Source organism: Lissotriton helveticus, chromosome 12, assembly GCF_964261635.1.
Source record: "Lissotriton helveticus chromosome 12, aLisHel1.1, whole genome shotgun sequence".
Taxonomy (NCBI): Eukaryota; Metazoa; Chordata; class Amphibia; order Caudata; family Salamandridae; genus Lissotriton; species Lissotriton helveticus.
In genome coordinates this window covers 245,451,027-245,478,838 of record NC_136073.1, presented here as the reverse complement: position 1 = coordinate 245,478,838, position 27,812 = coordinate 245,451,027, and the positions used below count along the sequence as shown (strand labels likewise).

The 27,812-nt window shown below is 46.4% G+C and overlaps 1 protein-coding gene across 1 annotated transcript in view; it reads right to left on the bottom strand.

The window, feature by feature from the left end:
* The window catches only part of DPEP1 (dipeptidase 1), a 200,534-nt gene that overhangs the window by 70,984 nt on the left and 101,738 nt on the right, over window positions 1-27,812 (bottom strand). The window contains exons 7-8 of the mRNA XM_078670801.1: window positions 23,546-23,630; window positions 21,464-21,539 (exon numbers count right to left, since the gene is read on the bottom strand). Of these exons, the coding sequence (XP_078526927.1) occupies window positions 21,464-21,539; window positions 23,546-23,630 (161 nt within the window). The remainder of the gene's footprint in view (window positions 1-21,463; window positions 21,540-23,545; window positions 23,631-27,812) is intronic.

Here is a 27,812-nt window from a genome sequence, read left to right as displayed (position 1 = left end):
TGTAACATTACATATACACCAATTTACACAACGTGATAGATCGTCTAGGCATAATGTGTGAGTGCATAGTGTTGGGTGCAAGGACGTCCCGTGAAGGGGAAAAGTCCCAGGGCGCCGTCAGGAGGCCACCGCAGCTTGTAACACCAATTGCTACTAACCATCACATGGCTACGTGGGGCAGTGTAGGCTGTTCAACACACCCCAAAGCGATAAGACAGGGCCTGAGCGACAGGTAGTTGGTAGCAAGTTGAAGCCTCGAAGCTGTGACACGCTGCACCAAGTAAGTAGCAGAAGTGGAGCTGTCACAGCATTTGGAAAGTGATTTATGACAACCTTGAAGTATGGTATTAATCTACAATAAGTATAGAATGTAAATTGTGAAACCTGTTATGAAAATGCCTTACGTTATAGTACAGGATAAGCCAGAAATCAGCATGTTGATGACCCATGCCATCATGACAAAGTGTGTACTAACTTATTGCGAGAATAAACTGCGGCCGTTCTACCACCACGAAAGGTCTTGGTGTTCATAATTGATGGGAAAGAAGGAACGGTGAGAGGGCCTGTGAGTTGCTCGCACAGCTGGGAGGGTTGGACTGGGGCAGAGTCAGTCACCTGTTAGCATGTCCAACTCAACTAACATGGCCTCTGAAATGGCAGCAGAGTTTGGGCAGAGGCTGTCACACCAGAATTCAATTTCAAAAAGTGCCTCGTTTATGAAAGAAACCTAATTGAGGAATACACGCCCAATTTCCCTTCCACGACATTCCAAACATCTCCTTTTACAGTAAATACTATGTTCAGTGTGCTTTATTATGAGTCATTTTGTCGCATTGTGTTATGAATATTCTGCAGCTGGGGCAAACCCTATCTGGAATGTTTGGAGTCTTTGGAAAATCTCTAATTCTGTAATGAGAGGTCAGGAACCTCCTGTCCTCCTAGTAATTACTGAATTACAGTGTAATAGATTAATTGTCCTCTTCTAATTTCTTCTTTAGTACTTCCGATGTCTTTTCTTCTCTATCTGCGTTTTCTCTTCTTTTTCACGCTTGGCGCTTTGCCAGCCAGGCCTTGAAAGAAAATACGTTTTTCTTGCAGACTTTACATATTTCATTCAAGAGCTATGAACGACAGTCCAAGATCTCGAATTTCCATGCGAGTTGTCTTCCGTGTGAAAACTGGAAGTTTCACAACGCCTTTGTCTGTGGCAGCCTTTCGTAATACATTTCCCATGGGAGAGTCGAGTCCATCATGAGGAAAAACTGTGCAACATACAGAAAGGCCACGTGTTACGTGTGCAGCGTGGCCTTGCGGCAGTGCACGCTAGAAAACACATCCCTGGGTTTAGCGTCAAATAACACGTTCAGCGGAAGAACTTGGCGTGGGCGTTGATGAAAACAAAGCGGAGAAACTCTACAAACTACTTGAGGCCCGATAATAGGGAACTATGAAAGACGTCACTCATGTTACGAAACCTTTGCACACCCCTACGACAAGGTGGTATTTCATTTCATGATGATAATGTTCAATATTAGAACGGTACGGTTTGTTTCACTATTGGCATGCTAATTATGATAATGTAGTTCGGATTATCCTCAAACTAATGGTTTTGTGTCAGATACATAATTTCTGAAGACAGGCGTTTGAAAGCATGGGCGCGTGGGCTCTGGCCAAGGGCCCAGCCTTTCAGGACCCCTTGATAGAGCCAGCTCTGTTCTGCAAAGAGTCTCGCCCCGGTGACCAAGAATAATTCTTAAACAGATTGTTTCAAATACCATTCTCCTTTCATTTATTTTTCAAGTGGGTGACGTGTGAGGGTCTATTACACAGCTTTTGCAGAGAAATGTTGTGTTTATGTTTCATGCAACATCCTTAAAAAAGATTTTTAGATCAACACAAAACCTCAAATATGAGTACTGGGAGGATGTCACAGATATTATTTGCAGTAATATTAGTGAGGTGCTGCTGTTATACAATATTGAAAATACACATCAATATCCCTGAATATTAGATGTAAACACATTTAGAATTTGGATGAGTGTGCCTGTACACTGTCAGTTACCTGGCCAAAGAGGGCATGAAACAGCTAAAATTGGATCATAAATTCAAAGCTGTTCCGATCAGAGGCCCCCAAAATACAGTTGCCCCATGGCCCCCAAAATCCTTAAAATGTCCCTGCCTGTAGATGCTGAAAAACGAGCTATGTGACACTGCCCTCCCTCCTGGAAATGTAATCAAGTGATATAGCCCACTGCCGAGGCCAATAACGATTACAAATGCTCCAAAGTTTAATTGGAGGCCCAACACACGCGAAGGCCTTTAACAACCATTTTAGCCAGCGGCAGAAAGTCAATGCGATTATTAGGATATTCCACCCACTGAGGGTAGAATGTCCCAAATTTTAGGTAGCTTCATACCTGCTCAACAGAGAGCACTCAGCTAGTAAAGACAGAGAGTTTTGGAGACTCAGCCAATGAGATTTTTTTTTCTCTCAAGTTTGCATAAAGTACTCCATCCCAGCGCTGCACATGGCAGAGAAGTGCTGGTTCACTTCAGTTGATCTATTTGAAATCACACAGAAATAATTGTAATAAAAGTCAGACGGGTGGAGAAAAGCCAAATGCAGGGGTGGGGGTTTGAAGGGTAGAGAAGAAACAGCCAGGGCAGAGGGGTGAAAGGGAAAAGCAGGTATACAGATTGGAGAGAAGGCCTGAAAACACAAGTACTCCTATGGAGTGCTTGAAGACAAATATAAAACATAGCTCTAAAAAAACAGGAGCAGTGGAAGGAGACACCTACTTGCTCCATGATCTATGGGAGGGTCAAACACAAGAAGAGGACATGACACCTGCATGCAATGACTAATAGCAACGAAGAAAATGAGTGACGCCGAATCTTACCAATGGTAGGCTATGGGTGGCCCATGACTGAAAACAACATGTCTCGAAGAGACAGCACATGCGCCATCTAGCCAAGACCGAAAAATGATAAAATAATGAAGTATTATTATCACAAAATGTGCCATATTATGCTGCTAATTTGCATTTTCTTGCTGCATAATTTAGTCAACCTTGCCACATAACTTGGCCCTCCACTGCTGCTTAATTCAAGTGGCCATGGCTATAAAGTAAGTCCCTCACCTGCTCTATCAGTGGCATGTTCAGTCATCAGGTTCCATCCTTGTCGGTGGCGTGGCTAGCAGCCAGCGGAGATGGTAGCAGCCTAACGAGGCTCCCGACCCCACCGCCCGTAATCCGCCAAATATATCCTTTCCACAGCTCGGGAACCCCGTGAAAACCGGGTGAACCCGAGCGACATACTGCCACCTGCTCCGGTGCCACGGGAGTGACGGTGCCTGCACCGAGCGAGGCGAACAGGTCCAGGCAGACTCGCGGACCCGAGTCACAAGATGGCGGCGTCCCCATAATTGCCGGGACTCTGGGACCCACGGCGCGGACCCCGGAACCCGACTGTGACGGCCGGGGCGCTGTCCGGTGCCTAAGAGAGTGGATGCCCGGCGACGGAATCCTGCGACCCCCCTGCCTTCGTGAGGAGACGCCGGAGGGCCGCGCTCGGCGCCCCGCCAACCCCAGTGTGACTCCTCCCCACCCGGGAGTCGAAAATTGAGGCCCCGGCGTCAGCGGGGCCTACTGCCCCCGAAGTGGACGGGAGTGCGGACCCGGAGAGCCCGACCGAGCCCGGAAGACCGCAGCTGCTGCGCCGCTCCACCTGGCGCCCCCGGGGGGCTCGGACTGACGAGTGAGTGCCTACCACAAACCTTGCCCCCAGAACCACGAGAACGACGGCCGCGGGGTGAGGCCGAGGGGCGGACACCTGGCGGCGGAGGAGCCGTGCCGGTGGAGTCTTTGCTGCCAGAGGGAGGAGAACGACTTCGGATCCATCCCTGGGACGAGACTGCGACGCTCTGCCCGTCGCGGGAAGGCAGTGGGGGCGCTTGTTGGTGGGGGAGCCCAGGAGGCGATTGCCCGACCCGGGTGTGCCTAGGGAGAGCACAGCCGGGAATTGCACGCCGAGCCCTGACACTTCGGAGCGGCCCCGATCTGGCCAGGGGACAGGACTTGGGGCCCCGACTTTGCAGCGGCCTCCCACTGCGGCCCATGCGGCGAGGAGGGCCTGACACGCCTTCACTGAGCTGGTGAGACAAAGCGACTAGGGGAGGCCTCGGGACCGGCACCCCAGGCCCTGAGAGAACACAAGTTGACCCGGCGGACCCCGACCCTGAGCACAAGGGCTACGCCTGGAGGTCCGACGCTCTGGCCTCACTGGAGTCGGCGCCTGCTGGGGGCCCTGGGGAGCGGCTTGGCGTAACCGATTAGAGGCCTGTGCTGAACCCTGCACCCTCGATCGTCCTGTAGGAGGTACTACCCACAGGGCAGTCGGCCCACACGAGACCCAACTTGGTGGGAACCCTCGCGGAGACCCCCAACCCGACGTGAGGGCCCCCGACTGGGCCTGAAGTGTCCTGGAAGAGCTGGAGATTGCGGAACCCCTGTGTCCACACAAACGGCCTGGGAGGGACCTCCGAATAGGCCCGGGAGCTGCTACGAGCGCCCGAAGTCTCACAGCGAAGCAGGGGGAGATCCTGCAGAAGACCGTGGAGGGCCCTGCCCAGCACACAGCAGCACGGCCGCGTGGCCAACTGGAGTGGACCCGACTCCTGCAGCGAGGACTGGGAGCTAGCTGGCCCTGAGGCGGCGCGGGACACATTCCGAAACTCTGGGTAATCTTCCAAGGGCCCCCACTGCCGAACCACGCCGAGACCGCCAGACGCCCCGTTCTCTCACCGGTACCCCGGTCCGCCGTCGTCACACCGCAATGGGGAAACCAAAAGGAGTAAGAGGAGATGCCAGCCCCAATACGGAAACTCCGGAAGATGCTCCTCCACCGACAACAGACCTACAGCAAATGCAGGACAGGATTCTTCAAGCGATCGCAGCCACGAAAGATGCCTTGCACCATGATATTGCACAAGTGTCAACGGGACTTGGACTCCTTCGAGCAGACCATGCCAAACTAGCGGACAGAGTCAAGGAGACGGAGGACGCCATAACGGTCATGGTACCGGCACACAAATCAATGGAGGAACGACTCACGGATGCGCTGGACCGCATAGAGACTCTAGAAAGGCAGGCAGAGGATGCTGAAAACCGCAGCCGCAGGAACAACGTGCGCCTCGTGGGTCTTCCGGAGAAAAAAGAAGGTACGGACATGGTGAGTTACCTGGATGACTGGCTAAGAACTGTGGTAGCCCCAGAGGGCCTTTCCCCCTTCTTCACGCTGGAAAGAGCGCATCGAGTACCTTCCAGACCCCCGAAACTGGGTCTGCCTCTTCGCCCAGTGGTCATCAAGCTGTTGCACTACAAAGACAGAGACTGGCTATTGCAACGGGCCAGGGATGCGGGACCCTTCCAAGTAGACAACAGCAAAGTGACCCTGTTTCCGGACTACACATTTGAAACGCAAAAAATGCGCGCCTCTTTCCTCTCCATCAAAAAAGTACTACGCACAGAAGGCATTCAATACTCTCTGCTGTTCCCAGCCAGGCTCCGAATAGTGGTGGACGGAAAAGCTCAGTTCTTCACAACAGCGGAGGAGGCATGGTCCTGGTGGGACAATTACAAGGCAGGCACGGATGGTGCGCGATTTAGGGCTGAGGAGGAGCGCCAAAATCAACCGGTGAGGAAATCGAGGAGGCTCCGAAGGCTGAGACAGAGATCCAGGAAACCAACGCAATCTCAAACGGAAGGCGAGCGAAAAGCAGCCCTCCAAGCAGTGAAAGAAGTTTCGGGATCAACTCTGCTCCGTTCGGAGAAAGAATCGGGTTCAGAAGAGCGGGGATCGGGCTCGGAGACTGAATTGTCGGAAATGGGAAAAGCAGAAGGCCCGCGACTTACGCCACAGACTTCGGAAGTGATAATTGGAAGCTAAACTTTCGGACACGGCCACTTGTCTTCTGGCGATGGCTCGGCGGACGGCCTCTATGAACACCTGAGCAGGACGCTGTTAGACTGAAATATCGTAGGGAGGGGACTATGGAGACGACACTGAAAACTACCAGTAACTAGCTCACGCTTCCCAGAGCCCATACGGCTTCCGTGATACTGGTCACGGATTACAAAGAAGTTCAGAGCACGATTGCTCACCTGTTTGGACGGGAACTACTCTGTTGCAGTTAGGTCCTGTTCTGGGGGGGAGGGAGCCTGGAGTAGTTGGGGGAACTCAGGGCGCAGTTCAGGGAGGGGAAATGGAGGGAATGTTGGGGGGGATGGGAATGATGTCGAACCTACTGTCTGGGTGCCAACCATGATTGAACTGGATCGAACGCAATGGGACTATGGCTAATATGGGATCATTGAAATGTGTGTCCTGGAATGTGCGGGGGCTACATACGATGACTAGGAGGCACAAAATTCACGCCTATTTAGTCCGCAGGGGAGTGCACATAGCATTCCTACAAGAAACTCACTTAACGCAGAAGGAGGGAGTGGCGCTGCAGCGTAGATGGAGGGGCCACCTGTATTACACTACATACTCTGCCTTCGCTAGACGGGTTCTAATCTGGATAAGAGCGGGCATCCCTTTCCAAGTCACTAGGCACACTGTGGACCCAGATGGGAGATATGTAGCGGTTGAGGGCCTGCTTAGAGGTCGACACGTAGCACTTACCAGTATATATGCGCCAAATGTAGATCAGGCGACGTACTTTGCGAAACTCTCTAGAACACTGGCCAGCTACTTCACTAGTCCCGTGCTGATAGGGGGGGATTTCAACTCAATTGTAGACACCGTCCTGGACAGGTCGCACCCTCCACTGCAGGCATCCCCAGTGCATAGACTAGCGAAGCACAGGGCGGACTGGCAGAGAAAATGGGACTTATCGGATGTCTGGCGGGTACAACATCCGAGGGAACGAGACTACTTGTTCTACTCCAGCATTCATGACTTCCATGTCCGCCTCGACGCCTTTCTATGCTCTCAGACGGTACTCCCGACGGTGGCCCGGACAGAATACCTAGCGCGAACAATCTCCGATCACAACCCCCTACTCCTGACACTGGACTGGATGAACGTAATCACACGAATCCCGACGTGGCGGCTAAGGCCGGACACGCTAGATGACCCGCCATTTCGCGAGGCATTGGGCGAGAGGATCGCACAGTACTTCGTGGAGAACGAGGGTACTGCCTCATCTAGAGCCATGGAGTGGGATGCGTTTAAGATAGTGGTGAGGGGACACTGTATAGGAAAATTTGCGGGGGTGCGCAGGACGCTGATAGATGATTTGGATAAAGCCGAACAGAGACTAAGAAAAGCAGAGCGAGAGCGCCCCAGCCACCCTGAACTTCAGGGTAAGGTCAGTGAGGCGCGAGAGGCAATGGCGGTGGAAGTGGAGCGCCTCCGCAGCTTCGACTACAAAACGTACCTGACAAGAACCCTGGCGGAGGGGGACAAAACCGGCGCACTATTAGCCTGGCTAGCGAACCCCAGCCGCAGCGGTCAGCCAATTATGTCCCTCAAGGGGAGTGGAGGCGACACTTACCAAACACAGCCGGACATACTGGACTGTTTCCGTTCCTATTACGAGGGACTATACCAAAGCGGGCTAGTGGATCAGGGCGCAGCGACGGACGCCTTCCTGGCTGACTTACACTTGCCCCGACTGGCACAGGAAGACGCTGAATCCCTGGGCGGCCCGATAGACTTGATGGAAATAACAGGAGCGATAAAACATATGGCGCATAATAAAACGCCGGGACTAGACGGACTGCCCGTTGAATTCTATATAAAATACCTTGACCAACTGGCCCCACGACTTCGAATAATATATAACGAGGCCAAAGCAACGGGCAGACTTCCTTGCTCAATGTGCGAAGCCATAATGATTCCCCTCTTAAAGCCACGGAGGGACAGCACAGACCCAGCGTCCTACCGACCGCTGTCTATGTTGACGACGGATTATAAAATCCTGAGTACAATACTGGCTACCAGGTTGTTGACCCACATGACAGGATTGGTCCACAAAGATCAATCAGGATTCATACCCACAAGAAACACGACGCACAACGTCCGCAGACTACTCAGACTCATAGATAACCCTCCGCCTGAGGCACGAACTCCCCTGGTACTAGCGGTCGACATAGAGAAAGCATTCGACAGGCTGGAATGGGATTATCTCTATAGCGTAATGAGGATTTTTGGATTAGGAGAGGGATATATTGAGTGGACAAAGGTGCTGTATGCGTCAGCGACAGCCAGAGTGCGGTTCGGACCCTTGGTATCAGACCGATACGATGTGAGCCGGGGAACCAGACAGGGATGTGCACTTTCCCCCCTACTATTTGCGCTCGCAGTGGAACCCCTAGCGGCAATGGCCAGACGGGGCGACCACTGCAGCGGATTGGATTCCGGTGGAACCCGCCACTTTATCTCCTTGTACGCAGACGATCTACTCCTCTTCCTAGAGAATGCTGAGGAGGCGGTAGAAGGAGCCGAGAGACTGCGGGCACGCTTTGGCGACATCTCCGGGTTACGGGTGAACTGGGCTAAAACCTGTCTCTTTCCCCCTGCGGAGGAATGTGGCGCGTCCCCCAACCCACTCGATGTTGAGATGGGAGCCCGACTGCCTAAGCTACCTAGGGGTGCACATATACCACGAGCCTGCCGACCTGCTAGACGGCAACATCGGACGCTGCATCCGGTCCTTGCAGGGCAGTATGACCTTCTGGGCGACCCTGCCCCTGTCCATGACGGGCCGAGTGTCACTACTAAAAATGATAGCCCTACCAAGGCTGTTATATTTTTTCCGGACCCTCCCGATAAGGATACCCGGAGAAACCTTTAAACGACTGAAATCACTAGTGGTGTCCTTCTTGTGGGGAACGGGCAGGCGTAGAATTGCATTGGCGACGCTAACCCGCCCGAAAGACGAAGGGGGCCTGGCGGTCCCAGACTTTGAATTATACTACTTGGCGGCCCAACTACAATATTTCACACAAGAGGTTGCGCGAGCCTACCGAGGTCCGGAGCAGGAGAGGGAGATTGGTATACCTCTAAACACAAAGAAAAGGTCCCAGGGGTATGTTTTAAGACCCTTCCTGTTAAACCCCCTGAACACAATTGACACCAACCTATGTTAACAGTGAGTCTACACGAACAATGTACCCAAATATACCATATAGCAGGGAAGAGTTTAACAAAAACGAGTTCCCATCAGTCCACCAACGAGACCGCCCTTCATCATCTGGGATCTCTTACACACATATAACTATGGCTTTCAGAGGTTAAAAAACCTGTGCTGGCTGTTGACAAACCATGTACAGGAAAAACCACAGCAATTGTGTAGATGTGAGAGAATGGCGTGTCTAGTGGAGAACTGAATAGCAGTGCATAGAAAACAGTGTGTTGTGAAAAGAAAAAGAAAAAGGTTCTAAAATTAGGTCGTGATCAGGGACAACAAGTTTAATATACACCCTCACACTCCTAAATCAATAAAAACAGTGCAAAAAAGTGGTATAACAAATAACCACTTGTTATAGATGTAAGGTCGACATGTTTCTGCAGTCAAATGGAGTCTCGAGATCTCCTGCTGCTTCCTCAGGACCATTAGTGCTACTGCTAATTAAATCAAAAATAAACCATATCACCTGGATAGTGTATGTACGATCATCTTCTCATCCTGGACATAAGAAGAAAAGTATATATATAAAAGGGTACATTGTAAATCACTAAATTATCAACTATAACATGCACTATTATGCATTCATTATAATGTTGTGCCAGTCATATATAGTTGTTGACCGTCAACATGACCGTCTAAATCAGTCACAGTTCACCCAATCGCGAATATGCCAATTTGGATTCACTCACCCACTCGATGGGAAGGAAAAGCCCCACCTCACCTGGCACAAGCTCAGGTAGTGGATGCACCGCACTACAAAGAAAAATGACAAACAAATAGATGTAAACTGCACCTATATGCATTCCTAGGCTAACCAGTCTCAACCTGCGCCACACACGGCGCCACATTCGCCAACCGGTATCAAAAAGCACCACAAACTAGTCGCATTTATCTCCTTTTACGGAAAATATTGCCAAATGTTAGCGGTCTTGCAAATCAAAACCCACCCATTAGCAACCCACAGGCTACATACACACTGGTACAATTCCTAGGTGGTAGTTAAATAGAACTCACCTCTCCGTCGGTGCACCGGTCGTCCCTCTAAGCTCAATCGTGGGGAGGAACCGACTCGGTGCACCGGAGGGGAATAAATGCCTAACCTACTTCCGCATCAAGCGTAGGGCGTATACAAACGTGCCCAACGCGCGATGACGTTTCCAAAGCGCCGATGCTGTAACACGCGCTGTTGCAGTTGGGAAATGTAGTTTCGAACGATCACTTGCATACTAGTTGGCGGTTCGAGTCCCCACAGGGGGATATGATCAGGGATGATAAATTTAATCATGATAATTGATAAATATAATTGATAAATATACCTCTCGGAGCCATACATTATATTTGATCAATCACAGTCACACAGGAGCAGCCTTGATCCTGGCTCAGACTCCTCAACACGTAATGTTGAAAGTTGCCATTGACAACAATAGCAATCAGAGATGTTATGTCATGTCTAAGGGACTGAAATAATCTTATTCAACGAAAAAAATATAGTTCATGAGAGAATGCCTAGTATTTACAACGACATCCAAGGAATGTCTTCGTTTAACCCACATTCATCGCTCCGAAGTCTGTAAACCCATTTTTGTTCACATTTGAACAGGAATTTAGAGATGTCAATTACAGAAGGAGGGATCCATGGTTGATCCAATACAGTCCAAGAGATATCTGAGGGCAGATGACCCACTTGTAAAAAGTGATTCGTCAATTTCGTAGCTTGTTTCCCGCAACGAATCGAACTTTTGTGCTCAGAAATTCTTGTTTAAATTTTTCGGGTGGTCATCCCCACGTAGTTCAATTTACAGGGGCATGTTATGAGATAGATCAAGTTCGAGCTGTTACAGTTGGTGAACCGTCTAAGTTGCCAAGGTCTGTTGGTACCTATGTCTATAGTGAGTGTTTTGGTAGTTTGGGGACAAGCCGCACAGCTACCGCAAGGATGGTGTCCGGTAACCGCGGGCAGGTCCCAAAGAGTACCAACAGCCCGGGGAATCAAGGTTTTTGGTCTAGTATGGACCAATTGATCTCTCAAATTACGGCCTCTCTTAAAGGCAAACAAAGGAGGAGGTATTGAATCAGTACCCGTATTGAGGATCTTCCAGTGTTTGTTGACAATTTTTTTAACCTTATTCGAGAGTGTGCTATATGTGTTTACACAAGTAATTCTCTCTTGTTGGGTTTTCGGGGATGGTAGTTCTAACAGACATTCCCTGTTGTTATTAGCAGCCCGTTTCTTTGCATATTTGATAAGATGTTTGGGGTATTTCTTATCCTGTAGATTTCTTTCGAGGGCTTGAGAGTGTTCTTGAAATGCCATTTTGGTGGAACAATTCCTCTGAATACGGAGGAATTGCCCAAAGGGTAAATTGTCCCTTAGTGCTTTGGGATGGAAACTCTCATAATTTAGCAAGGAATTCCTTGCCATTGGTTTCCGATATAACTCGGAATGCAGGCCCCCTCCTGATGCAGAGATTAACAAATCCAGAAAAGATAATTTATGTTTCACCATTGAGTTTGATAAAAGAAATCTACAGGATAAGAAATACCCCAAACATCTTATCAAATATGCAAAGAAACGGGCTGCTAATAACAACAGGGAATGTCTGTTAGAACTACCATCCCCGAAAACCCAACAAGAGAGAATTACTTGTGTAAACACATATAGCACACTCTCTAATAAGGTTAAAAAAATTGTCAACAAACACCGGAAGATCCTCAATACGGGTACTGATTCAATACCTCCTCCTTTGTTTGCCTTTAAGAGAGGCCGTAATTTGAGAAATCAATTGGTCCATACTAGACCAAAAACCTTGATTCCCCGGGCTGTTGGTACTCTTTGGGACCTGCCCGCGGTTACCGGACACCATCCTTGCGGTAGCTGTGCGGCTTGTCCCCAAACTACCAAAACACTCACTATAGACATAGGTACCAACAGACCTTGGCAACTTAGACGGTTCACCAACTGTAACAGCTCGAACTTGATCTATCTCATAACATGCCCCTGTAAATTGAACTACGTGGGGATGACCACCCGAAAAATTAAAACAAGAATTTCTGAGCACAAAAGTTCGATTCGTTGCGGGAAACAAGCTACGAAATTGACGAATCACTTTTTACAAGTGGGTCATCTGCCCTCAGATATCTCTTGGACTGTATTGGATCAACCATGGATCCCTCCTTCTGTAATTGACATCTCTAAATTCCTGTTCAAATGTGAACAAAAATGGGTTTACAGACTTCGGAGCGATGAATGTGGGTTAAACGAAGACATTCCTTGGATGTCGTTGTAAATACTAGGCATTCTCTCATGAACTATATTTTTTTCGTTGAATAAGATTATTTCAGTCCCTTAGACATGACATAACATTTCTGATTGCTATTGTTGTCAATGGCAACTTTCAACATTACGTGTTGAGGAGTCTGAGCCAGGATCAAGGCTGCTCCTGTGTGACTGTGATTGATCAAATATAATGTATGGCTCCGAGAGGTATATTTATCAATTATATTTATCAATTATCATGATTAAATATATCATCCCTGATCATATCCCCCTGTGGGGACTCGAACCGCCAACTAGTATGCGAGTGATCGTTCGAAACTACATTTCCCAACTGCAACAGCGCGTGTTACAGCATCGGCGCTTTGGAAACGTCATCGCGCGTTAGGCACGTTTGTATACGCCCTACGCTTGATGCGGAAGTAGGTTAGGCATTTATTCCCCTCCGGTGCACCGAGTCGGTTCCTCCCCACGATTGAGCTTAGAGGGACGACCGGTGCACCGACGGAGAGGTGAGTTCTATTTAACTACCACCTAGGAATTGTACCAGTGTGTATGTAGCCTGTGGGTTGCTAATGGGTGGGTTTTGATTTGCAAGACCGCTAACATTTGGCAATATTTTCCGTAAAAGGAAATGAATGCAACTAGTTTGTGGTGCTTTTTGATACCGGTTGGCGAATGTGGCGCCGTGTGTGGCGCAGGTTGAGACTGGTTAGCCTAGGAATGCATATAGGTGCAGTTTACATCTATTTGTTTGTCATTTTTCTTTGTAGTGCGGTGCATCCACTACCTGAGCTCGTGCCAGGTGAGGTGGGGCTTTTCCTTCCCATCGAGTGGGTGAGTGAATCCAAATTGGCATATTCGCGATTGGGTGAACTGTGACTGATTTAGACGGTCATGTTGACGGTCAACAACTATATATGACTGGCACAACATTATAATGAATGCATAATAGTGCATGTTATAGTTGATAATTTAGTGATTTACAATGTACCCTTTTATATATATATATATACTTTTCTTCTTATGTCCAGGATGAGAAGATGATCGTACATACACTATCTAGGTGATATGGTTTATTTTTGATTTAATTAGCAGTAGCACTAATGGTCCTGAGGAAGCAGCAGGAGATCTCGAGACTCCATTTGACTGCAGAAACATGTCGACCTTACATCTATAACAAGTGGTTATTTGTTATACCACTTTTTTGCACTGTTTTTATTGATTTAGGAGTGTGAGGGTGTATATTAAACTTGTTGTCCCTGATCACGACCTAATTTTAGAACCTTTTTCTTTTTCTTTTCACAACACACTGTTTTCTATGCACTGCTATTCAGTTCTCCACTAGACACGCCATTCTCTCACATCTACACAATTGCTGTGGTTTTTCCTGTACATGGTTTGTCAACAGCCAGCACAGGTTTTTTTACCTCTGAAAGCTATAGTTATATGTGTGTAAGAGATCCCAGATGATGAAGGGCGGTCTCGTTGGTGGACTGATGGGAACTCGTTTTTGTTAAACTCTTCCCTGCTATATGGTATATTTGGGTACATTGTTCGTGTAGACTCACTGTTAACATAGGTTGGTGTCGATTGGTATACCTCGCCATGTCCTGGCATACATTACTCTGCAACAAAAACTGGTACTCGGAGGACTGTCTCTGGAAGAACGGACGCTTCGATTGTGCTGGAACCGATCGCAAAAGCGAGCTGGGCCTGCACACCCTTATGCGCCCGAAATCCCACTGGGTATGGTGACGGCGCTACCGCATGGTGGCGACTGGTCGGGACTACAGGACTGGGAGGAGGCAGGTTTACAAATGATAGGGGACCTCTATGATGACGGCGTGCTGGTACCGTACCAGACCCTTCAGGAGCGCTACGGCCTTCCAAGGGGCGATTACTTAATACACGCGGCAGTGGTGAGAGCCATACAGGCGCACTGGGGGGAGTGGCTGATCGAACCAAAGACGACTCTAGCGTGCCAATATACGATGATCAAATAACAACCCAAGAGCTGGCTCTAATCAGAGAGGCTGAGCACTTATATCAATATAACAAAAACCGTATGCCTACGCTGATAAATAATTTGACTCAAACAGAAGAACACTGTTTCAACTGGAGTTTTTTTTAGCTATTTAATAGCTTTTTTACTTCTCTAGAAATAGAAACACGGAAATATTTACATTTTGCAAGAAAAATATTTACATTTCAAAAACAAGAAAACATTGGACACAATCAATTCCAAAAGAAGAATATACACTCAATCACTCTGTTCAGACATATCACAGTCAATCAAGATAAACCCACTCATACAAAGCCTGACACACTCGTGGATCCCGGTGTGTCAGTGTGCAGGGGAAAGAAAAAGGGGAAAATAGAAATTGCTCTGGGATTTAGCACATTGAAAAAACAATCAGTGTAGCACAACAAAATATATTCATTACACTTTTCTACTTTCAACAAAGTCTAGACATAAATATGTACAATATCAAGCGCTGGAGAGTGAAGAAATGTTTCAAATCACTCTACGTTTTTACGTTTCATAACAGAGCAATTACTAAGGTGAGGGCCTACGCGTTTCGAATCCCCGTAGCTTGAAAAGGAGGGATTCTCATCAGGGCCAGCAAAAATCTAAAACAGACAAAGAAATGATAGCCGCTTGTCAGCATGAACCATCATAATTACAAGAACACAAGTGAGTGAACCACCACCAAGCCACTCAGCTTACCTTACTCACAAATGAGACGTGTTTCTGGAAGGTGAGAAGGAGAATTATCTATACGGGTTGAATGAAAGGGAGGGAACTTTTTAATACCAGAGTAATCGTGGGTGGTCGAGTATCAAAGACTTGAACACACATAAACTGGATACCTGTCCAGGAAGACGCAAGGTCACATGTGGATCAGCGTTGTCTTTACGCATCCAGGATGCCGGTGAGTCTTTTCAAAGCCCAGCCGGGGAAAAGGAATTTCTGGCTAAACAAAGAAAAGAACCGGCATGTTACAAGAGTCCAGTAGGACTTCTTTCCAGCGGTGGAATAATCAATACAGCGTTACTTGAATGTGGACTTATGGGGGACACTCAATAAAAGCGAAACCGTGTGTCAGAAGACACAGTGTGCATTATTTTGCTTATTAATTGACCATAGAGTAGGGACGAACGGTACCTATGAACATGCAATTTAAAATCTCACAGAGGACTGTTGGCGGAAGTACCTGTTTCACAGAAATCCAGGGACTGGAGTGGGAGCTTGGCACATTAGCCGGTTTAGCTCACAGGGGTGCGTCCACTACGCACTGAACATTCGCACATGCGCCGGAGGTTTGGTGTAGTGCGAATGGCCCGTCCATATTTGTAAAAGGTCTCATGCGCGAAGACTGCCCACCCCTGCCGTTATCACTGGGCCTCAGATGTGTCTCTAACAGTTAATGCACAAATGAAAAGGCTAATCAGGGGGCAAGTGGACCATTATTTCTAAAGTGGATCGTGACCCCAGGGGGGTGACTTGGACTCTAAACTGTCAAAACGAGAGGCACTACTTATCGTGAAATTCAACTCAGCAGTCGTAGGGCTTAATGAGCTGTCCGAAATCTATAAATTATAGCCCCCCTCTTGCCTCCTCCCCAAGGAGCGGAGTTATTAGTCATCCTTGCCCCCTGATTAGCCTTTTCATTTGTGCATTAACTGTTAGAGACACATCTGAGGCCCAGTGATAACGGCAGGGGTGGGCAGTCTTCGCGCACCCGACCAGGACACGCCACCCACCCGGCGCTTGCGCGAGTGAACGGTGTCTCCCAGAGATTACCTGCACATTTGGGCGGACGCGCGTTTTCCTGATACTCATGCGCGAGTGATTAGCACCCGCATGAGACCTTTTACAAATATGGGCGGGCCATTCGCACTACACCAAACCTCCGGCGCATGTGCGAATGTTCAGTGCGTAGTGGACGCCGCCAGCACTCCACAGGCTGGCCCCCGTTATCCTTTATTAACTTTACTTAAGGTGAGAATTCTTTCATCTCACACGCTTTCCTGTTAACGAAAGGAGGCGCTTAGGTTTGTGTCAGCCCTGACCCCATACGCCCGATTCTCTTTTTTTCCGATTTCACCCCTGTGAGCTAAATACTCCTGAAAACGAAACCGGCTAATGTGCCAAGCTCCCACTCCAGTCCCTGGATTTCTGTGAAACAGGTACTTCCGCCGACAGTCCTCTGTGAGATTTTAAATTGCATGTTCATAGGTACCATTCGTCCCTACTCTATGGTCAATTAATACGCGAAATAATGCACACTGTGTCTTCTGACACACGGTTTCGCTTTTATTGAGTGTCCCCCATAAGTCCACATTCAAGTAACGCTGTATTGATTATTCCACCGCTGGAAAGAAGTCCTACTGGACTCTTCTAACATGCCGGTTCTTTTCTTTGTTTAGCCAGAAATTCCTTTTCCCCGGCTGGGCTTTGAAAAGACTCTCCGGCATCCTGGATGCGTAAAGACAACGCTGATCCACATGTGACCTTGCGTCTTCATGGACAGGTATCCAGTTTATGTGTGTTCAAGTCTTTGATACTCGACCACCCACGATTACTCTGGTATTAAAAAGTTCCCTCCCTTTCATTCAACCCGTATAGATAATTCTCCTTCTCACCTTCCAGAAACACGTCTCATTTGTGAGTAAGGTAAGCTGAGTGGCTTGGTGGTGGTTCACTCACTTGTGTTCTTGTAATTATGATGGTTCATGCTGACAAGCGGCTATCATTTCTTTGTCTGTTTTAGATTTTTGCTGGCCCTGATGAGAATCCCTCCTTTTCAAGCTACGGGGATTCGAAACGCGTAGGCCCTCACCTTAGTAATTGCTCTGTTATGAAACGTAAAAACGTAGAGTGATTTGAAACATTTCTTCACTCTCCAGCGCTTGATATTGTACATATTTATGTCTAGACTTTGTTGAAAGTAGAAAAGTGTAATGAATATATTTTGTTGTGCTACACTGATTGTTTTTTCAATGTGCTAAATCCCAGAGCAATTTCTATTTTCCCCTTTTTCTTTCCCCTGCACACTGACACACCGGGATCCACAAGTGTGTCAGGCTTTGTATGAGTGGGTTTATCTTGATTGACTGTGATATGTCTGAACAGAGTGATTGAGTGTATATTCTTCTTTTGGAATTGATTGTGTCCAATGTTTTCTTGTTTTTGAAATGTAAATATTTTTCTTGCAAAATGTAAATATTTCCGTGTTTCTATTTCTAGAGAAGTAAAAAAGCTATTAAATAGCTAAAAAAAACTCCAGTTGAAACAGTGTTCTTCTGTTTGAGTCAAATTATTTATCAGCGTAGGTATACGGTTTTTGTTATATTAATATACGATGATGGCAGCGGGGACGTTCAAAGCAGTCACGTGCCTCTACTCCAGAATGTCATCCGAAAACATACAACCCCTCGCACCACTTAAAACTAAGTGGGAAGCGGACCTACAGAAGGAAATCCCTGACACAACGTGGTCCCAACTGGTACGAAGAGCTGGGAAGAGCACCGGAAATGCGCGCTTCCAACTCATCCATCTGTACATCCTCCACAGAGCCTACTTGACCCCGAGCAAAATAGCAACATATTTTGGAGTGGCAGACGCAGCATGCCCCAGATGCAACCTGATAGAGGCGGATTTACTCCATATGCTGCAGGGTTGCCCCCACATACAAGAATATTGGAGAGAGATAGGAGACACTCTGAACACAGTGACGGACAGGGAACTACAATACGACAATGAGGTCACGATTCTACACTGGTTCCCACACACACGCAAAAACAAGCTTACAAGCAAATTCATAGACATGGGCCTGCTTCTAGCCAAACGGGAACTGACCAAGGGGTGGAAATCGAAGTCAGGGCCGACACACAAGAGGTGGCTGAACAAATTCTTGAAGTGGGCAACGGCTGAAAGCACAATTCGATACCAACTAGCTTGCCGAAATTCGGACGAGAAAGCGCAGGATGCTGCGATGGCGTGGGAAGTGTTAGTTCAGGCTCTAAGGGACAGCACAATAGAGGAACTGGAGGGGGAAGAGACTGAGGACCCATTAACCCCATTGACACCCACTGTTAACCCAGCACTAGCACCAGACACACACACGCAGGGAAGTACATAAAACTCCTTCGGCCAACACCACGATTACATGCTCTAGCACCAGGCATAGGCACAGACACATGAGGGGGGGGGAGCAGAACAACAGCAGGGGTATTGACATAGTTAGATGACCAATGATAGGGGTGGGGGGGGGAACGAACAAGATATAAAGCAGAGGGCGGTAGCACCAATCACCCCCTACACGAGCCAGCACACCAGGGAGTATAACAGGTCCACGAGTACCGCCGCCCAGCCCCCGGGATGTGGGCTCAATGGCTGTGTACAAAACTATGGTTGGAATCGAGATTGAAAAGAATCTGTGCGAAATGATTGTACGTGAATTGATCTTTGAAGTGTGTAACTCTGCAATAAAAATTGTTTTACAAAAAAAAAAAAAAAAAAAAATCAGGTTCCATCCTTGTTCCTAGAAACCAGGATGGGTTCGACATACATGGAGGGACGACTCTGATATTTCTTTTCGGGGTAGATGGAAAGATAAAAATGCCTAAGGGCTACTCCAGTATGCCTTTATTTTGGGTGCCTATGGTATGCTTATAAAGGAAAATATTTAGATGCTCACAGATATAATTCTTCCGGCATTCTTCTTGGTGACATATTTCTGGCTTTTCCTTGGAGCATCTATGGGTCCACAGATTTCATCAGGACGTGTAGAATACCCATATCATTTGGTTTTTAGTGTTGTATCTCTACCAGCTCAGCATGTATTTGGGACATTTCTAAAGTATGCCAGCTTACTTAGCCTGGATCAAACACAGCACCTGTTAGTGCAGTGTAAAAGGGACACAAATTCACATATTTTAAACATCACTCCACAAAGTTATTGCCTCCTTATTTTTGCCCATTATAAATAATGAGAGGTAAAATAGTGTATGCAGTAAAAGCATACAAGTGCACACACTGCATGCAAAAAATGAGGATGGGGCACACAACAGTATAAAATGAAGTGAGAAAATAGTGATTGTCATGTACATCTCTCCCACCCTATAGTTACATTTTCTACATTTTTCAGAATTGAATGGTTGAGACCCTCTCCCCCACCCTCTCCCCCTCTCCCTCTATTAGTTGATTTACTCCAGTTGCACCGTTTTGTATGTGTAAACAATGGAGTATTTAGTTACGTACTTGATTGTTAAAGTGCTGATCTTGGTAAATAGTGACTGATTGACATAACATGTTTGGATACTATATTTTTGAGAGGTGATAATATAGTTTGTATACACCCCTGGGGAGCTTGTGTGTACATATAGGAAGCACCAGTTGGCCCAAATATTGAGTTGGTTTAAGGGAATTTCATAATTTAGTCCTCTAATATTGATTTAAAAAAAATATATCCTTTGTTGTTCTCTTTCAAGAAGAGTTCTTGTTTGGTTGGTAAGTGATAAAACCTTGCCGATAAAGACCCACTCTAAAGCATCTTGAGAATATGCCTGTTGCAATAAAATAGTTTCTCGCTTTGTGGCAACATCTTATATTACGCAAAACATGAACTTGTGTCAATGTCATGCCGACATATTTTAGACCACAAGGACATGCGATCATGTTGATTACATTGGTGGAATTAAAATTTGTATGGTTCATGCATTTTCAAGAATTGATAAGATCTGGATTCAGCATTTTGGTGTTTTTGTAAATTTACATACGGGACATTGTGGACAGGGAAAATGTCCCTGCATCAAGTGTAGGCCACAAAGAGTGTTCTCTCCAAAGGAGATTGTATTGCGTTGTCTCGTAGATACTCATATATCCATAAGACTTGTGGTCTGCTTGAAAGAGAAAATTGGTATTTGCCAGTGCTTATTAGTTACTTTATTTACTTCATTTGATGTATTAAAATTTGTGGCTACACAGATCTATTGGGTGGGCTCTTCCCTAGTTCTATCCTCAAGAATGGAACCTCTATTTATCAAAGCTCTTTCCTTGCTCTTTCAATGATCTTTTTGGGGTATTACCCAACAGACAGTTTATTTAAAAGAATCTCGGCCTCTGTCTCAAAATCATGTACATTTGTGTGGTTGCTTATAATTGTTAGATACTGATCTAATGGCAAGTGTTCCCATAGTGAACAAGGGAGCGCATTCTTGAAATGTAATAGTTTGCTCTTGTCAGGTAGTTTATTTAAAGTTTTGGTATGTAAAACATAACATGGATACATTTAAGATAATGGTTTTGTGAGTTTAACTAATGTGCAAGCTTAATATCTACTTTTTTTGGCCCTGTGTGACTACAGAAAAGTTGTTGAAACAATGATGTTGTACATTTCCTCATATGGATATTTGGCCCAAATTGATTCAATTTGGAATTGGTGCAAGTATGCTAGACTTGGAGCAAATGTGCTGCCCATGGATGTTCCATGCTGTTAATGAAACCACCTTTATGATGTACATAAAAGAAGGGAAATCTTAAAAAAAAAAAAATCCCATTAAAGTAGTATATGCCACATTGAGCATGTATGTGTTTATGTACTGTTGTATTCAAGACCTCAAATATTTCTTAGACATTTTCAACTTTCAATGCATCCCGCTTTATAAAGAAGATAATTTTACATGATGCAGCCAAGTACCTATTCTACAAATGTCCCTTTTTTTGGTGGCTGTCACTGTCCAAGACGGAAACTGTCCGATGATTTATTTAATCCTTTGTTGGGATTTGTGGGGTTTACAAGTATCATGTCATGACCTGTGATTTATGTAAGAGCATAAATCATAGCACACACAAACGCAAAAGCTTAGCAACATTTTTGATAAAATGTCTTGAATCCTTGCTAGAATTCATCATACATTAGGGTTCTTTCAAAATAAGTTTGTTTAAACAAGGCCCCTTTAACTCAAGGGCACAGCCTTACCTTGAAACGCCATCATAGTCGCCACCAAACCCAACAGCTTCATAGCCAGCAATATTTTTGATGTAGTCAAAGTGATCTGCGGGATGACAGTAATTGGTATTATGAGGTATGCATGACATATGGGATAGCCGTGTCATACAGTACTGGTGATACATGACATGTGCAACAGCAGCATCATACTTTAAGAGTAATACCTAAAATGTCATCATTACTAACCATATATAACACGTGGCATAGTAGTGCCAAACATTACTCACTATGTCTAATATGTGGGATTGGAGTGTTAGATATTACTACTGATAGATATTATGTGGGATATCTGTATCGTACAATACAGACCACAGAGTGGGGTAGTGCCTTCTTCTAGGTGCGATATGACTCCGGCTTAGACCATTGTTCTGAAGCCAGTTTTCAGTAGGAAGTGTTTCACTTTCTTCAGCAAAAAGAGCTGGTATCATGCTATCTTAGTTTTCTTGGCAATGTGTTATTAGGAGAAGTTGGTGTCAATAGTGAAACTATTGATTTTTAGTTCAGTGTCAATAGTGGAATGGAGACATCCACGTTTGTTTTGTAGTGGAATGAACTCATCCAAGTTTGTTTTGTAGTGGAATGAACTCATCCAAGTTTGTTTTGTAGTGGAATGAACTCATACAATTTTGTTTTAGAAAACCAGACTTGAATTTGTAATGGTGTGGTAATATTGCCAAACAGGAGGAATTTTGTCCTGGGCTGGGTTTCGGATTGGTGCTGGTCAATCAATTTTGAATGTGATCAAGGCAGGTTTTAAGTTTATGGATTTTGTGAGTGGTTGAGCTTTTCAGCTAAAGTGGTCTTATCGTATTGATGGATCTTGATGCTTTTGTCCATAAGTAAGATGCCATGTAGAGGCTGTAGACGATGAGGGCAGGATGGAGCCATGGGGCTAGTTGAAGGATACTGGAAATTTTTGTGACTTTGAGAATCAGGATCCATCTGGATGAATTGATGACAGATAGTGAGGTAAACATTAATTAAAGAAGCCCATGTGTGTGCAGCACATGGATTGGTAGTTGACTGTTTCAAAGGCTGCAGAGAGCTCAAATAGGATCATCAGGAAGGGGTCATTTATTGGGACAAACAGGAAGGTATTGCTGGCTATATGAAGGGTGGCTGTCCCAGTGGTATTGCAAACTCTGAAGCCAGGTTTGTAGTCTTGTTAAAGGTTATTCTTGCTTATCTTATCGTTTAATTAAATGGAGACTACTTTCTCGATGATTTTACAAATTAAGGGTAGGTGAGTGAGAGGGTGGCATTTAAGTAGCTCATCAGGGTCCAGGGTGGGGTTTTCAATATTGGAATCATTTTCTCCTGTTTTGAGAGTATCTGTGCCTGAAGGGGGTATTGACAAGACAGAGAAGGGATGTGGGGGCATCTCCGTGGAGGAGCTTAATGATGATAGATTGTTACCTTCATAGGTTGTGTCCTTGAGAGGGTTCAGAATCTGAGTGCGAGAAGAGTGTGAATGTGATGTAGTTGGGGTGGAGGGATGGAAGATTCAATGAAATATGGTTGCTTGTTTGATATTGATACAGTTTCTGATTTTGTTCATCATCTCAAAGAAGTGATTCATGGTGTCACATTTTTTTATTAAATGTTGAGTAGGTGTGTCTGGAAGTGGATTGATGTAGTGCTTTATTACCTTGAAGAGTACTTTAATCTGTTGTGTTCCTTCCTAATGGTGGTCTTCTTGAAGGTGACCTTGGCTGTGGAAAGGATGGATATACATGTAGATTGGAGTGTTTTTAGGTGGATGTGGTCAGCAAGGGCTTTGGTCTAACCTCATTTCTTTTATGTCTTCAGATGGAGTGCTTGTTCTCTTAGAGGTCTTGTGAATACATAGTGCTTATTAACAGGAAGTTACCTGTAAGGATTTTTCCCCAACACCAGTGTTCACAATCCAGAGTAAGTGCTTGCACTCAAAAGTGAGTGTGTCTTTGCTTATGCAAGTGTATTTATGTGTGTCTGCGTTTGCATATGTGCATCTCTCATTCACCCAATCACTGGAAGCAAACACACCTAACAGTAGACGGTGCAGATACCCACCTGCCACATGAGATAGATTAGCTTTGCTGCTACAAGTGACATAGTCATTGTAGAAGTTCACCATTACAAGACCTTTCTTGGCTTTCTGTTGGAGTAAGAAACACATACATAATGAGTTACTTAATTGAAATTAAATAGTCAAAATCCTCTTTTCCAACCATCCATCAAATCCCAACACCACCTTAGATCAAATCATCACGACCTCTGTAACAAGAAACATGGTATGTCTACCATCCCTACTTTAACAGTCCCCATTGAGTGAACATGACAGAAATCTTTGTGCTCAGGCACCTTTGTCTATTCAGGACTTGTACATCAAGGACAGTCCTTTTGAATTGAGTTTTGACACGCGCCATTTTACCAAGAACTTTCTGCTATGCCTTTAGGGCAATGTGAGATCTATCATTGCTGGGGAGGAGTGGCAGCTCTAATACGGGTTGTCATCTCTGTGGGCATACTACACTATGAATTACCATGGCAAGGCTTCAATGCCTAACTTTGATGCTATATCGTTCAATGTCATGAGGACACCATATATCCTGTCTGAGTTTTCAATTTCAAAATGACTGCGCTCTGGTGCTTGTAGTCTCTGTTTACCTCCAGTAGGTGAACTGGATTATGTGAATAAAAAGGCAATCTGGTAAAAGGGCGTCCACCTGACTTAGATTCTTCAGGCAGCCTCACATCAAGAGAAAAAGGATCTTGTTATTTCTTTAAGAAGCTGGGAATTCCCTAAGCTTCCATTGTTACACTTAAGACAATGTTAAAACGCAGCATCCATTCCTTTATAAATAATTCCACATTACTGATGAATTCCAAGATTTTAAAAGTAATGTTATTCAAATGAAGATACAGATATTCTTGGAGATATCATTCTTTATTTGTATCCTTTCCTTTAGCGTCATTTCCATGTATAAAGAATACCGTTTTTGAAAACTCTAAGCAGTTTTTCTTAACCTATGGTCCAAAGACCCAGGTTTTTTTTTTGGGGGGGGGGGGGGGGTTGGGGGCAGTTAATATAGTATGGATGACGAGTGTCCTCAAGTGAATTTTGAAAACCTCCGACCTCTGCTCTATAATTAAAATGTAGATTTTTTTGAAATATTGGTTTTGTGAATTAAAGAAAATATTTCATCATGTGTGTATTTGTTCTATGATTGCTTGTTTCTACATTTTTTGTGTATTGTTTTGCGGTTCAAATCATCAAAAATGCTTAACTGTCCTCTCGGCTTTCGAATACTGACTCAGTTGGGGGTCCCCGGATTCAAATAATGATTTACTGAGGGCTCTCTGGGTTCCAGTAATGATTGTGTATGGGTCAACAGAAGTCAAAAGGTTAAGAACCGCTGCAAAAAGAATCAAGTTACTTGCTGAACAAAACCAGAACCTTAACATTTACAATTCACTTATTTGATGGGTTAATTTTTGCCAGGGACACATTTTCTTAAACTGTCATAACATACATAAATACATAGAGGATGATATGACTAAATGGTCCCCTCTCTACTTATCTTGGTGGGATAAGATTGATGCCTTTAAAACGATCATAGCTCCTACAGTTATACACTTAACTTTCTACACCCGTGATCTCGTTTGGTGTATACTTGGATTAATGAATTCAAAAAACTTTTGATACCATGTGATACAATTACTGCGATTATGCTGATTCCGCTAATTATTGTGAAATAGGGAAATCATTATAAACAGTCCACTGGTACACAAAGTACAGAGCATTAGGAAAATTGATACAAAGTACAGAACTAATGATGGCTTATAAAACTTATTTGGAAGGAAACACATTGAATGTTTTTTATCCGTGGAATTTTGAGACAATAAAAAATGTGAAGTCCTGTACTTCACATGTGGCAAACTACTTGTCTCTTTCATTTTAGACCATGTCTTCATGATCCTTGTATTAAGACTGACATTAATTACACATGTTAATAATTGTGATATAATCAAAATTCTCTTTCCGACCACGCACAAATTAATCTTACTGTTTTTTCTGTGGCAGATTTGGGGGTTATTGACGGCTGGATCCCAGGGATAGTGCACCTGTGAATCAACAGTTTTTTGGCACTAATAGAGGTATTCCAGGTGAATTTGGGCAACAGCAGTGTCGTGTTACCCCTCTGTCACGGGAGTAGCAGCGGGAAGGAGCCTGGGCCGGGGAAGACAAAGCCGGACCCAATGGAGGCCTGGGCCAAACGCCGCCCAGGGGTGGGAAGCCACCCCCCATACGGGGTGCAAACCCAGGAAAAAGGGGCGACTGCGTTTGGTCACCCCGAAAGCAACTCAGCCTCCCCCAATCAGGGGAGCAGGCGGCAAGCTGCGGAGGGGGTTAAGAAGGGGGAAAGCCGTCCCCTCAATCATTTGAACCCCTCCGAGGGCAGGAAGAGAAGAAATCAGCAGACCAAGAGGATCGGAGCAGCGGGAGCGGACCATCGCAACAGCAACAGCAAGGGTAGCGGTCTGACCTACCCTCCACGGCGATCCGGATTCCTTCTTCCCCGCTTGCAGCTGAGGAGAAACTAAGGACCGGCTACCGGGCCCTCCAGCATTCCGGATCCGGGTGATTGGCAGCGAGTCTTCCTGCTTCAAACCACCGAAAGGCTACACCTAGCCAGATCGCGGAAGGATGGCCAGTAAGCGTGGGGCAGCTGGGAGGGTGACACGGCTTCCCACTCGCTTCAGGAACACAGCAGGCGAAACAGAGGCCCCACAGAAGGGGCAAAAGAGTCAAAGGGGAGCAATGGCCAGGAGCTGGATGAGGACCTGAGAGCGATGCTGGACAGAGCCATGGCATTGGTGGCTCTAAAAGGAAACTCATGGGTGGACCAGCAGATCAAGGACGGGTTCTGCACCACCCAGCAAGAAACCCAGCGCAAGGGGGCAGGCAGCCAAAATGGCAGCCCCTGCAAAGAACCCAGAGACAAGGTCCCGACAGCCACGAAGGGCACAAGGGTGCACGAGCCAGGAGCAGGAGGGCGGCATCTCCTGAGCTGGTGTCCAGCTCCGACGCCGAGGAGAGCAGCGAGGATGAGGGGTCTGCAGCCAGGACGGTGGCCTCTCAGGACTCACACAGCCGTTGAATCAGTGCGGAAAACAGTAGGCACCGCAAGAAAGGCAACGGGGGGGGGCATATGGGCAGGTACGGCGCGATAGCCTAGAGAAAACGGTCCCAGGGCAAATAGTACACTTGGGCACGCAACAGGCCGTGAGTAATTTGGCAATGCAAGGGCCCTGGCCCAATCAACCACCTTGACAGCTAGGGCAGGGAAAGGACCAGCAGGGTTTCCAAGGGGAGGGCTGGGGTCCATCGGCTTGGATGCCATGGTGGCAGTGGCCGGCGGCGGGATCCTCCTTTGGGGTAGGTCCACCATGAGCCTCAGGAAGCCTGGGAGGCAGCAAGGAACCAGGGCGAGAGCCAGACAGATGGGGAGGTATGAGGAAGACAGCTGGCAAGGTTAAACAGAGCCCTCAGCTGGTAGAACAAGGCACAGTGGGATCACCAGAGGAAGCAACGCAAGGGGGGGCAGCAGCCCCTGGGGCCAGCAAGGCAAGCGGAGGTGGGGCGACAGGGGAGGGCGCAGACCCAAAAAGGAATCCGGCCAGTGCATACCTGCGCCCCTCCCGAGCGCCCCTCCCACAACCACAAAGCTCATAGGGTTAGCAAATCTCACCCGCTAGCCGTGAAAGAAAGGATATGGAGGAAAGGGTTTATAGACATCTTCTCCTTGCTAGAGGTACGCCAGGCAGGCTTAGACCTGACAGTACAGGACAAGAAGGATGATAGGAGGGAGTGGCGCAAGCCAAGGGTAAAGAGGACAATTGAGGCTTGGCTAAAAGCTTTCAGGACCCTGGCTTGCGTTTTTGTGGAAAAATTCCCCCAGAGCACAGCGCCACTCATTCTGTATGAGCAAAAGGTGCATGAGGCACAGCAGCAGTATCAGGGGGAGGCATGGTTGAAATACTACGAGGGCTTCAAGGAGAAGATGCAAACGTGGCCAGTGATTGAATGGGACTGACAAGACATGGAGGGTTTCTCAACGCACATGGTAGCTGCCAGGGAAGGTGTCAGCTCCAAGGGCAGCAATTTTCGCTCCTATAGGAGTAAGGTCAAATATGAAGGCTTAGGGTTCAAGGGTAAGAGCCAGGGAACCACCAAATCTGGGTAACCATGCTGGAAATTTAACAAAGATGATTGCAAATGGGGGGCAGGATGCAGGCTCAAACACGCATGTGGGTCTTGCTGAGGAAACCACCC